General features: G+C 45.1%; 1 protein-coding gene across 2 annotated transcripts in view; it reads right to left on the bottom strand.

Annotated features, from left to right (window-relative positions):
• The window catches only part of smap1 (small ArfGAP 1), a 75,627-nt gene that overhangs the window by 48,504 nt on the left and 12,858 nt on the right, over positions 1-14,265 (bottom strand). For both annotated transcript variants that reach the window (XM_033021906.1, XM_033021907.1), the window contains exons 3-4: positions 13,629-13,714; positions 3,241-3,316 (exon numbers count right to left, since the gene is read on the bottom strand). In XM_033021906.1, the coding sequence (XP_032877797.1) occupies positions 3,241-3,316; positions 13,629-13,714 (162 nt within the window). The remainder of the gene's footprint in view (positions 1-3,240; positions 3,317-13,628; positions 13,715-14,265) is intronic.

Below are 14,265 nucleotides of genomic sequence, written 5' to 3'. Positions count from 1 at the left end.
CTCTAAGCACACAGCCAAGACAACGCAGGAGTGGCTTCGTGACAAGTCTGTGAATGTCCTTGAGTGGCCCAGCCAGAGCCCGGACTTGAACCCGATCGAACATCTCTGGAGGGACCTAAAAATAGCTGTGCATAGACGCTCCCCATCCAACTTGAGAGGATCTGCAGAGAAGAATGGGAGAAATTACCCAAATACAGGTGTGCCAAGCTTGTAGCATCGTACCCAAGAAGATTTGATGCTGTAATCGCTGCCAAAGGTGCCTCAACAAAGTACTGAATAAAGGGTCTGAATACTTATGTAAATGTGATATTACAGTGATTTGTTTTTAATTACTTTGCAAACATTTCTAAACACCTGTTCTCGCTTCTTATTATGGGGTATTGTGCGTAGAATGATGATAAAAAAAAAAAAGGATTTAATCCATTTTAGAATAAGGCTGTAACGTAACAAAATATGGAAAGGTGACGGGGTCTGAATACTTTCAGAATGCACTGTACACGGTATACTATCATTAATAAACATTGCACCAAGGATAAACCAATAATCAGTCCAAAACCTGCAACCTCATAGCAGTAGTGCATGGAAGCACCTCAACCTGGATGTTCCTCTCCAGGTCTTACAAAATCTTGACAAGGAAATGTATTGTTCCACCAGAAGGACTGCATTTCATGTGGTGGTAATTTTCTTAACTGGAATTTGGGAAAGGTGAAATAGTGGCCATGAAGTCCACATCTAAAAAAAAACATCCAGATATTTGAATGCACTTCATATGATTGCAGAAAAATGTGTATGTTTTGTTAATTCACTAAATAACTGCAGGAGATATAGCTTTTGCTAACAAAAATCAAACTTACAAGAAAATGAAATACGTTACATAATTATGGGATTTTACATTATTAAGGGGTTTCGCATTAACATGGAACTTGTAAGAAAATATTTCAAATGCACATTTTCACCAGCCTAATTTTATATTGAAGACAAACGCAGCTTACATTAAACTGAATGACATATTTTAGAAAATAAAACTTATTAATAAAATGTAGCGGATTGGTAGTAATACCAATCCCTTCACAATTACTAAAATGTTAAAATTGCAATCAATTCAAAAATAACTGTGAATTCAGTATTTTCACAAGAAATATTTACCGAGAAGTAAGTCATTTTAGAAACTTGGTTTAAATTTAGAGTACAAAATGCAGAATTGCAAAAGAGAATAGAGGCAAGAGACAATAAAATGTACCTATGCTATTTGCATTGACAGAAACTAGTTAGCTATGGATCAAAATAGCGATTCAATAACAACCTGTTATAAACCAGAATGTCATGAAGGGCTGTTCATGTGCCCTACAATTCTATGTTCTAATGTTGCTAGGTTTAAGGACTAACATTTTAAACATTTAATTGATTTTGCAAGATATGTATACATTAAGACTTGGATGAGAATGTAGGAGGTCCGATTATTACATTTTCAAGTCATAGATACTGAAGAAAGGTATTTAAACAATGGCAGTAGCAGATAGAATTTAATCCAGAAAAAAAGAGAGAGCGAGAGAGAGAGAAAGAACATACTCTGGGAAATCAAATAGTGGTAGGGCATAGAGGAAAAAGCAGAGACTTTAGAAGCATGAATGGGTGATTAGTATTTATGGGTATTTAGTCTACCAGTTGCATTCTGGCCACAAATGAGCATGCCATTATAACATTCCCAGAAATCTGAGATCATTACACATTACAGCAAAATCAAAATAGTTTGCGATCATTTTTTTGCAACAATTATGTTAGTCAACACTTGCCGATGATCATGAAATATTGTTAACTCTTCACGGATTTCAGAACTTTGCAACAACTTACTGCAAACATTCTCGCCCTTCTTGTGATTACACTTCTTTTGAGGTGGAGGAAACTGCATAGATAATTGGCAAAAGCATTAGGTTTAGCCAAAGCCAGTTTAGGGTTACATACTGCCACTTAATGTGGCATTTCTATACCTGCCATAATTTGCAATAATTATTTCTTCACAGAGCTTCGATCAACAAATAGCACTGCTATTTGCTTGAGCCTTGCAGATTTTCTTGCTTGGGAATCACCAAGTGCTTTAAGTCAGATGTTTGTCTTTTTACTGTGTGATCTTTTTGCATACTCTGGACACTCAACTAATGTTCATAATAACTGGGGAAACAAGGATTGACGTTTTTGAACATATTACACATTTATTTACTGCACCCATGGTAAAATGCCTTATGGGTGTTGGACTGTCAGAAGTGCAGATTCCTAGATTAAATATTAGCAATGCTCTCAGACTATAAAATATCTCGTGGCAATATTGTGAAGATGAAGAGATAAAAAGATTCACCGAGTATCTTCCCCATTCAATATGCCTCAAACAAAAACACTAAGATAATTTATTACAAGAATGACAATACTTGAAAATATTTCATTAATATAAAAATGTTTTATGTTCCAAACTCTTTAAAATGCACTATTTGAAATGAAAATTAACTGGAAAATGGGAAGGAACTGCAGATACTGGTTTAAACCGAAAATTGAATGCTGGTTTAAAACTCAGTGGGACAGGCAGCATCTCTGGACAGAAGGAATGGGTGACGTTTCGGGTCGAGAAGCTTCTTCAGACTGACCAAAAGAAAAGCTTGGTTATTTGAAAAATTAACTTGGGAAAGATAATAAGGAGTCAAATCAGATTACCACAGATTGCAACCAAGTAAGAACAGTTATGCGAGATTTTTACGTTTTTGGATGGAAAGCAATATAATACAAAAAAAAAAAAACCCCAAAAAATCACTAGTTGAAGCTTATTTCCTGGAGAGGGAAAAATAATGAACACTTTTTATTTTAGATTGGCTCTTGAATAAAAGGACCATTAACTCGCAAACAACACACCTAGAGGCAGAGCATTGTTTTCTCTTAAGAACAATTGTGGTAGAGGAGACTAAATATGTCTCAATACAATTAATTAACAATTATCCCAATTTGTAGTAGATTTTAGGAGCACAAGACAGAAAGCAGATAGTTCCAAAGCAATATACATATTTTGTCACAAGTGGACCAGTGAAATTATGTGCATTGAGCCAATGTCATGTTTCCTTGGCATGTCTCAGAATTATTATGAATTATATTGCAATATTTGCAGGTTGTGAGAGAGTTGAGGAGAATAGCTTTATCCAACAAGAGTTTGAGATAATAAGAAAAGTTCACCAACATAGATCCTGCCTCAATACTTACTGTTACTCCGTTGTTTACATTTTTATCTATGTATTTCTTCTTTTCATACTTGTCTCTGATGAAAAACTCAACAGCTCTGATGAATATTTAATCAAGGAATGTATTAATAAATTAGGAATAATTTCATGTCTATGTTGCAATGTAATCAGAAAAAAATCAAACTATGCATTGATATAATCTTCAGTTTTGAATTCAAATTCTTATCGCTAAGCAGTAATTTTCTTTGAAGGTGAAAGAACATCTTGAGCAAAGGAGTGATTCCTGCTAAAATCACCTTTAACTTCATGAAGAGAAAAATCACAATACTTTTAAGCGCTTACATTTTTGATCCATATGACAGAATTTTAGGTATTGAACTTTATTAATTAATAAATAGATTCTAAACATCCCGAGTAACTTATCAATATTAATGTAGAAACATCTATAGGCGAGTCAGTATGCTGAACGCGATCCACTTAACACCAGATAATTGTTAACACCAGGTAGCGCTCCTTCACTTGGTGCATGAATTGCAATTTAGCTGTTCAATTATGTATGATTGCAAACTCTTAGATTTTTGAAATGCATCAACTTTGATCTTTAAGATGTTTGGCAAATGCACACCGTCTGACTGACATAAATACCAAATAAATGAGATAACTGGATAGCCACAGTTTGACAAATTCCAATCAGCTGAAGACACACATTTCCCTTTACTGTGAAACCATCGTCAATAGTCGCACAGGCAAAAAAAATTCTGACCCAGTGCCCACATCCAAAACATGAATGTTTGCTCCACTGACCCCGGCTGACCTATTGAATACACGCAGTATCTATTTGTCGTTATAACTGCAGTATGTGTATGCATGCACACAAGAAGCATATTCCAGCATTTTAGGGAAATATGTTAGAGAAATGATTACTACTGGGATTGGTTTATGTTTGGATCCATTTTATTATTTATTGACATTTAATAAGCTACATTCAAAAACCCCCATGCAAAATCATCGATTGCATACTGGGAGTTACATGCTGCCATTGAACATTTTAGTAAATTTGTGACACAACTGCCCGTCTCAATCTGGAGCTAAAGTACAAAACGTTGTACCAATTTCTATAGCAAATTCCAGAAACCCTTCCAAAAATTATTGAAATTAGAGTCGATGCTCATCTCAGCACTGTCATTGCACTGTTGCCACATTCTATTTCTTACCTTCAACTTTCCTCAATGACAATAGAAATTAAAGCAAAATTTCAAGCCAATTCTTTTATTTATGCTGCCCAAAAAACATTTAATCCAAGAGGTTTATTTTCGACTCCTTTTTAAAATTCCTTTAAATTCTCTGAAAACCCACAAACATCTTAATACCTTGTCGCCTTTTCTATTACTTGTTTAAAAAAATTAATTGCCTTAACAAAATCCACTTGAGATATCTAGTAAAGCAGTCATCCACAGTTCTTACAATCACAAGTTCAATACTGACCTCTAGTGTTGCCTGTATGGAGCTAGCATGTTATCCCTGTAATCAGGCAAGATTTATCAAGCATCTAGACCCGTTGGGTCCCGTCCACTCAACGCGCAGTTGGGTAGGGGAGGGGGGGGCATCACGCGCACTAACGACCACCCCCCTTGATATTATATTAATATTATTCTTTGGCTCCTTTTACCCCATCCCCGCCCTATCTCGAGGGGCAGAAAAAGAGAGAGAGGGGGGAGAGAGGGAATGGGGGGAGAAGGGGAAGAGGAGGGGGGGGGGAAGAGGATGGGGGGGATGAGTGAAGGGGGGGGGGAGGGTGAAGGGGGGGGAGGAGAGGAGGGGGGGAGAGGAAGGAGGGGGGGGGAAGAGGAGAGGGGGGGGGGAAGAGGAGGGGGGGAAGAGGAGGGGGGAAGGGGGGGGGAGGAAGAGGGGGGGGGGATAAGAGGAGGGGGGGGGAACAAAGGGAGGGGGGGGGAGGAGAGGGGGGAGGGGGGGGGGGGAAGGGAGGGGGGGAAGAGGAGGGGGGGGAAGAGAGAGGGGGGGGGAAGAGGAGGGGGGGGGGGGAAGAGGGAGGCGGGGGGGAAGAGGAGGGGGGGGAGAGAGAGAGGGGGGGGAAGAGGAGAGGGGGGGGGGAGAGGAAGGGGGGGGAAGAGGGCGGGGGGGGGGGGAAAGAGAGGGGGGGGAGAAGAGGGGGGGAAAGAGGAGGGGGGCGGGAAGAGAGGGGGGGGAAAGAGAAGGAGGGGGGAGGGGAAAAAAAGAGGAGGGGGGGGAAAGAGGAGGGGGGGGAGGAAGAGGAGGGGGGGAGAGAGGAGGAGGGGGGAGAAAGGAGGGGGGGGGGAAAGAAAGAGAGAGGGGGGGAAGAGGAGGGGGGGAAAGAGAGGAGGGGGGGGGGGGAAAGAGGAGGGGGGGGAAAGAGGAGGGGGGGAAAGAGGAGGGGGGAGAAGAAGGAAGAGGAGGGGGGGAAAGAGGAGGGGGGGAAGAGGAGGGGGGGGGGGAAAGAGGAGGGGGGGGGAGAGGAGGGGGGGGGAAGAGGAGGGGGGGGGGGAGAGGAGGGGGCGGGGGGGGGGAGAGAGGAGAAAGGGGGGGGGGGGGAGGGGGGGGGGGGGGGAGGGGGGGGGGGGGGAGGGGGTGGGGGGGGGAGAGGGGAGGAGCGGGGGGGGGGGAGAGGAGGGGGGGGGGGGGACAGAGGGGGGGGGGGGGGGGGGAGGAGGGGGGGGCGGGGAGAGGAGGGGAGGAGGGGGCGGGGGGGGAGGAGGGAGGAGGAAGCGGGGGGGGGGGAGAAGAGGAGGAGGGGGGAGAAGAGGAGGGGGGGCGGAAAGAGGAGGGGGGGGGGAAGAGGAGGGGGGGGAAAGAGGAGGGGGGGGAGAAGAGGAGGGGGGGGGGGAAGAGGAGGGCGGGGAAGGGGAAGAGGAGGGGGGGGAAGAGGAGGGGGGGCGGGAAAGAGGAGGGGGGGGAAAGAGGAGGAGGGGGGGGGGGAAAGAGGAGGGGGGGGAAGAGGAGGGGGGGAAAGAGGAGGGGGCGGGGAAGAGGAGGGGGGGGGAAGAGGAGGGGGGGGGAAGAGGGGGGGGGGGGAAGAGGAGGGGGGGGGAGAGGAGGGGGGGGGAGAGGAGGGGGGGGGGAGAGGAGGGGGGGGGGGGGAGGGGAGGGGGGGGGAGGAGGAGGGGGGGGAGAGGGAGGGGGGGGGGAGAGGAGGGGGGGAGAGGAGGGGGGGGGAGAAGGAGGAGGGGGGGAGAGGAGGGGGAGAGGGGGGGAGGAGAGGAGAGGAGGGGGAGGAGAAGAGGAGGGGGGGAGAAGAGGGAGGGGGGGAGAAGAGGAGGGGGGAGGAGAGAGAGGGGGGGGGGGAGAGAAGAGAAGGGGGGGGAGAGAGGAGGAGGGTGGGAGAGGGAGGAGAAGGGGGGAAGAAGAGGAGGGGGAGAGGATGGGGGGAGGGAGAGGAGGAGGGGGTTGGGAGAGAGGAGGAGGGGGAAAGAGAGGAGGGGGGGCGCAGAGAGGAGGGGGGGAGAAGAGAGGGGGGGAGAAGAGGAGGGGGGGAGAAGAGGAGGGGGGGGGGAGAGGAGGGGGGGGGGAGAGAAGGGGGGGGGGAGAGAAAGAGGGGGGGGAGAAGAGGAGGGGGGGGAGAAGAGGAAGGGGGGGAGAAGAGGGGGGGAGAGAAGAGGAGGGGGGAGAAGAGGAGCGGGGGGGGAAGAAGAGGAGGGGGCGGGAGAAGAGGAGGGGGGAGAGAGAAGAGGAGGGGGGGAGAAGAGGAGGGGGGGGACGAAGAGGAGGGGGGGAGAAGAGGAGGGGGGGGAGAAGAGGAAGGGGGGGAGAAGAGGAAGGGGGGGGGAGGATGAGGAGGGGGGAGGAGAGGAGGGGGGGGAGAGGAGGGGGGGGGAGAAGAGGAGGGGGGGGAGAAGAGGAAGGGGGGGGGAGAAGAGGAAGGGGGGGGAGAAGAGGAGGGGGGAGGAGAGGAGGGGGGAGAAGAGGAGGGGGGGGGGAGAGGAGGGGGGGGGAGAAGAGGAGGGGGGGGGAGAGGAGGGGGGGGAGAAGAGGAGGGGGGGGGAGAAGAGGAGGGGGGGGGAGAAGAGGAGGGGGGGAGAAGAGGAGGGGGGGGGGAAGAGGAGGGGGGGGGAGAGGAGAGGGGGAGAGGGTGGAGAGGAGGGGGGGGAAGAGGAGGGGGGGGGAAGAGATGGGGGGGGAAGAGGAGGGGGGGGGAGAGGAGGGGGGGAAGAGGAGGGGGGGGAAGAGGAGGGGGGGGAAGAGGAGGGGGGGGGAAGAGGGGGGGGGGAAGAGGGGGGGGGGGGGAAGAGGAGGGGGGGGGAAGAGGAGGGGGGGGGGGGGAAGAGGAGGGGGGGGGGGGGGGAAGAGGGGGGGGGGGGGGGGTAAGAGAGAGGGCGGACGAACTCGGCGAGCGGAAATGGTAAGAATGTACCCAGAATGGTAAGAATTTACCATTTCGTAGCTTTGAAAAACTCCTTTGTTGCTTTAGCAGTATGTTTGGGATTGTTGTCTTGCTACAGTATGAACCGCCAGCCAATGATTTTTGAGGCATTTGTTTGCACTTGAGCAGATAGGATGTGTCCATACTTCAGAATTCATTATGCCACTATCATCAGCAGTTATATTATCAAGAAGATAAGGGAGCCAGTACCTTCTGCAGCCATACATGCTCAGGCCATAACACCCCCACCGCCGTGTTTCACAGATGAGGTGGTATGCTTTGGATCTTGGGCAGTTCCTTCTCTCCTCCATACTTTGTTCTTGGCACCACTCTGACATAAGTAAATCTTCCTCATCTATCCACAAGACCTTTTTCCAGAACGGTGGTTGCTCTTTGCAGTATTTCTTGGCAAACTAACCTGGCCATCCTTTTATTGCGGATAACCAGTGGTTTGCATCTTGCAGTGTTGCCTCTGTATTTCTGTTCATCAAGTCTTCTGCGGACAGTGGTCATTGACTCATCCGACTCACAAAGAATGTTTCTGATCTGTCGGACAGGTGTTTGGGGATTTTTTTAATTGTACAGGAGAATTCTTCTGTCATCAGCTGTGGAGGTCTTCCTTTGCCTGCCAGTTTATTTGCGATTAATAAGCTCACCGGTGCTCTCTTTCTTCTTAATGATGTTCCAAACAGTTCATTTTGGTAAGCCTAAGGTTTGGCTGATGTCTCTAACAGTTTTATTCTTGTTTCTCAGTCTCATAATGGCTTCTTTGACTTTCATTGGCACAACTTTGGTCCTCATGTTGATAAACAGCAATAAATGTTTCCAATAATGATGGAAAGACTGGAAGAAAGACTAGGTGCTGAGAGCTCCCTTATACCTGCATTAAGGAGGCATTTAAACACACCCGAGCAATTACTAACACCATAATGCCCCAAACATGGGGGGGACTATGTATAAACACAGCTGTAATTTCTACACGGTGAAACCAAAATATATAAAAATACCCTTTAATAAAATCTCACAATGTGCACTTTAACCACATGTGATTTTTTTCTATTACAAATCTCAACTTGAGTACAGAGGCAAATAAATAATTGATGGGTCTTTGTTCCAAACATTATGGAGGGCACCGTATAGATGGTCCAATTGGAAAGGGGTCCCTAGAGGGGCAACACTCAAGTTCTTGGAAGGGAGTGGCATTAACCTAGTTGACAACTGGCAAATCGAGAGACTTGGTGCCAGACAAGTGTTCAGCGAAACAGTCAGCTGTTCTAGGCTTAGCCTTATCCTAACTGAGGGGGCTACATCGGGAGCACCGAATGCAGTAGACGAGATTTTGGATAGGTTGGAACCTACCCATTCGTCCAATCATTCTCTCTCACCAGTACCCACCTATCACTGGACTTTGTCCTGCCCTTACCTTATTTTTCCAGCTCATCACTACTCCCATCTGTCTGAAGCAACAAAACATCACCTGTCCATTCCCTCCACAGATGCTGCCTGGCCCGCTGAGTTCCTCCGGCACAGTGTTGTGCTCAAGATCCCCGCATCAGCAGTTTTGTGCGTCTCCATGGAAAAGGACAGGACAGGCCCAAGTTAAAATCCTAAACCGGGGCAGGGACATTCTTTAGCATGAGGCAGGAACTTTCTACGTTGATTGGTGGAGGCTGTTTGCACGTAGAGGGACAGATGGCAAATGGGAGGCTTTTAAAAATGAGATAGCAAGAGTTCAGGGCTAGTGTATTCCCATTAGAGTGAAGGGCTAGGCTGGCCGGAGTCAGTTGGAAATTAAGACCACGGAGGACATCTTCACCAAGAAAGTAGTAAAGCTTTGGAATTCTTTGGCCAATATGGCTATGGAAAGTCAATCACAGAGCAATTTTTAGACAAATAAATCAAAGGATATGTGAATTCATACAAGTAGTGACAGAATAAATGATCAATCTTATCTTGCTCAATGGCAGAGCAAGTTTGATGGGCCAAAAAGCATACTCGTTTTTACTACCTAGCAAAAACTTTTTAAAATGCAGTCCACAAGACTTGCTTAAACAAGCCCTCATTATTGCTCTTACTCAAATGTAAAATACCAGTCTTAGTTTAGTTTAGAGATACAGCACGGAAACAGTCCCTTTGGCCCGCCGACGCCGACCAGCGATCTCCATACAATAGCAGTATCCTACACGCGAGGGACAATTTTACATTTATACCAAGTCAATTAACCTACAAACCTGTATGTCTTTGGGGTGTGGGAGGAAACTAAAGATCTCAGAGAAAACCCATGCAGGTCACGGGGAGAACATATAAACTCCGTACAGACAAGCACCTGTAGTCAGGATTGAACCCGGGTCTTTGGCACTGTAAGGCAGAGTAGCTCTAGTGCTACGCCACCATGCTGCCCTGGGTTCAGTCTTGAACCCATTCTTCACTTCCCTTTGTATAACTTGCATTGATATTTAAAATGCTACATTTTAATGTTTGCTGCAATTTAAAAAAATGCAGTAAATGATGCCTCCAAATGTGGCATTAATTTAAAATGCTGTCACTACTTTCCAGATGTTGCCTGATTTAACATATTCAGAAAAGGCAATAAAACCCTAATAGAGTTAATTTAGGAATGCAGACAGAAACTTTGCAAAGACACTATTTTGTTTTATTTTATCACAACTAACTCTTCCTTCAGTAGTTGAAGCAAATTAAGGAAATTGACTCTCGGCAATAGAAAACCAATAAAAGCTTAACTTTGCCAATGACGAAAAACCCTTCAGTCAAACTGGTGCAGGCTGTGAAAAGGTGGGATGAATAAAATTATTCAACGTGCAACACGCAAAGCTAATTGCACGCACTTAAACCAGCAACAATGCAACTTTCTAATCATTCCTCCAGAATAACTCCCGTACTTAGAATTTTCACCCCCCCCCCCCTTTATGGCCAATGTATAGAAAATCAGGATAATGTACTAAAGAAATGAGGACTTTTATTCTAAATGCAGTGTATAATTCAAAGTTTAAATTGAAGTGGTACTTTTCAGTGGTCTACACAAAAACTACAGTTCTTCCTGCTCCATCTGAATTTAATGTTGTTGCAATAATACTGCTTAAAGCTAATTGTGTGGAGTAAAAGCTATATGTTATTTACTTCATCGAGGTATCATAGTTTAGGATATAAAAAAGGTGCCTTTAAAATATAACAAAATCTTTCCAGCACATTAACATATGCTGCACAGCAGTAAATGTAGTTTTCATCAAAATAGGTACTATAAATTTATGGCCACACATTTTGCATTTCATTCAAATGAATTAAAAATACTGAATATACTTTAAATTCTTTTAACTAAGTTATGTTGCAAAAATACCAGAGTATGAAAGCAGAAAATCTCAAAATATCACTTGCTTTTAATTTGATTGTGTTGCGTTTTAATTCATTTAAACGAGAATCAATGTACTATTGTTTTACAAGTACAGATCCACCCCATGTTCCTGCAGGGATCTACTCCATAGAAAGATAGAAACATAGTAAATAGGTGCAGGAGTAAGCCATTCGGCCCTTCGAGCCTGCACCGCCATTCAATATGATCATGGCTGATCATCCAACTCAGTATCCTGTACCTGCCTTCTCTCCATACCCACTGATCCCCTTAGCCACATCTAGCTCCCTCTTAAATATAGCCAATGAACTGGCCTCAACTACCTTCTGTGGCAGAGAATTCCAGAGATTCACCACTCTCTGTGTGAAAAATGTTTTTCTCATCTCTGTCCTAAAAGACTTCCCCCTTATCCTGAAACTGTGACCCCTTGTTCTGGGCTTCCCCAACATCGGGAACAATCTTCCTGCATCTAGCCTGTCCAACCCCTTAAGAATTTTGTTAGTTTCTATAAGATCCCCCCCTCAATCTTCTAAATTCTAGCGAGGACAAGCCGAGTCTATCCAGTCTTTCTTCATATGAAAGTCCTGACATCCCAGTAATCAGTCTGGTGAACCTTCTCTGTACTCCCTCTATGGCAAGAGTGTCTTTCCTCAGATTAGGAGACCAAAACTGTTCGCAATACTCCAGGTGTGGTATCACCAAGACTCTGTTCAACTGCAGTAGAACGTCCCCGCTCATATACTCAAATCCTTTTGCTATGAATGCTAACATACCATTCGCTTTCTTCACTGCCTGCTGCACCTGCATGATACTTTCAATGACTGGTGTACCATGACACCTTGGTCTCGTTGCATCTCCCCTTTTCCTAATCGGCCACCATTCAGATTAAAGTCTACTTTCCTGTTTTTGCCACCAAAGTGGATAACCTCACATTTATCCACATTATACTGCATCCGCCATGCATTTGCCCATTCACCCAACCTATCCAAGTCACCTTGCAGCCTCCTAGCATCCTCCTCACAGCTAACACTGCCCCCCAGCTTCGTGTCATCCGCAAACTTGGAGATGTTGCATTCAATTCCCTCGTCCAAATCATTAATATATATTGTAAATAGCTGGGGTCCCAGCACTGAGCCTTGCAGTACCCCACTAATCACTACCTGCCATTGTGAAAAGGACCCGTTTACTCCTACTCTTTGCTTCCTGCCAGCCAGGTCTCTATCCACATCAATACTGAACCCCCAATACCGTGTGTTTTAAGTTTGTATACTAATCTCTTATGTGGGACCTTGTCGAAAACCTTCTGAAAGTCCAGATATAACACATCCACTGGTTCTCCCTTATCCACTCTACTAGTTACATCCTCGAAAAATTCTATAAGATTCATCAGACATGATTTACCTTTCATAAATCCATGCTGACTTTGTCCAATGATTTCACCACTTTCCAAATGTGCTGCTATCCCATCTTTAATAACTGACTCTAGCAGTTTCCTCACTACCGATGTTAGACTAACTGGTCTGTAATTCCATGTTTTCTCTCTCCCTCCCTTTTTTAAAAAGTGGGGTTACATTAGCTACCCTCCAATCCTCAGGAACTACTCCAGAATCTAAAGAGTTTTGAAAAATTATCACTAATGCATCCACTATTTCTGGGGCTACTTCCTTAAGTACTCTGGGATGCAGCCTATCTGGACCTGGGGATTTATCGGCCTTTAATCCATTCAATTTACCCAACACTACATCCCGGCTAACCTGGATTTCACTCAGTTCTTCCATCTCATTTGACCCCCGGTCCCCTGCTATTTCCTGCAGATTTACTCCAGTGAAATGTTTGTAAACCAATGGTTCTCAAGTTAGAATTGCAGCTGCGAACCATGTTCTCATAAGGGAAAAGATGCCTGCAGCCACAGAGCAGCCGGCAAAACCAGCCTGTCACTTTCTCAATTATTTGTATGTATTTGTATGTTGGGAATCACCTGTAACCGTTATTTAAAAAACCCAAATGACATACAAGACCATAAAAAAAAAAACACAATTGCAGAAATAGAAAAATACCAGTGAAATTAATGTGATGTGCATGGAACCCAGGAAAGGTAAATTTGCACCCGAGAACACTTGATCAGTGGTTTTGCAATTTTGAGAGAGCATTGTTCAGCAGAAACCTTTGACCTTGTTATTCAAGGACACTCCCTTTGCGTTATTCAACTCACTGTGGTGGATGTTAATTTGTGTTTTTTGTGTGTTGTTGTCATTTTTTACTATATGTAGGACTGCAAGGCAACGAACTTTCGTTCAGACCGCAAGGTCTGAATGACAATAAAGGCTACTTTGACTTTGACTATTGCCCTGCTCAATAATTCAATTCACCAAGCAGGTAAATCTAGGCACGAGACCAAAAACAGCAGCAAAATGGTAAAAAATATGTAATTACTTTCCTAATACATTTGAACAGTTCTCTAGCCATAATAAGGTGATAGATGCAGAACATCAATGTAACCACTTCTGAATTATTAAATACTGTGCCATGGACTGTGGTATAAAATCAGCACCCACAGAAATAACGTCTATCACATCCTGAACAGAAGCTCCCTCCATTCACCCTTTTATATTGGATATCACCTTTTGCTACACAAAGATAAGGATACTGGTCAGTTTGAGGGCGCCGGAAATGTTCAGGAAGGTTTGCTTCATACAGAAGTTGAGCCTTGGTATTTCCCATATCTTGCATACACTGTGAAGCAGAAGCAAACATAGTTAGCAACTCTTAAAACCTGCTTCAGACAAAATTAGGCAAATGTGCGACCACATTAAATACACCCATTTCAAATGTTTTTATTGGTAAAGACAGATCAATGAATTGCAAATGCCCAACTGGATGAGAGAATACAGGCCATAGTTAAGCAATTGTCCCCATTCAATATGTCCGAATCAAAAAACAGAACCATGGTAATAGAGAATTCAGGTCTTTTGTTTGGGGGTTTGGGAGGAAGCAGTCAAGAATAGCCACAGGCACAATTCCAGGATGGGAATTATGCCTGTTGTGTGCCAGGGTCATGGCCTTCACTCGGTAACTACAGAAGATGGAGTGAGAAAAACAAGCAGCCATAGGTTGTGGTTCACATCAACACCCATGACAAAGGAGGATGTGGTCTGGGAACAATTTACAGGGAGGTAGAGGAAGTGAAACACTGGAACTCAAGATGGAAATAATATCCAGATTATTGACAGCAACATAAAATGTGTTGACGTTGACACAATCACACATCAATTGTGTGATTGATC

The sequence above is a fragment of the Amblyraja radiata genome, chromosome 5 (assembly GCF_010909765.2).
Source record: "Amblyraja radiata isolate CabotCenter1 chromosome 5, sAmbRad1.1.pri, whole genome shotgun sequence".
Classification (NCBI taxonomy): Eukaryota; Metazoa; Chordata; class Chondrichthyes; order Rajiformes; family Rajidae; genus Amblyraja; species Amblyraja radiata.
This window is presented reverse-complemented; position numbering and strand designations above follow the sequence as displayed.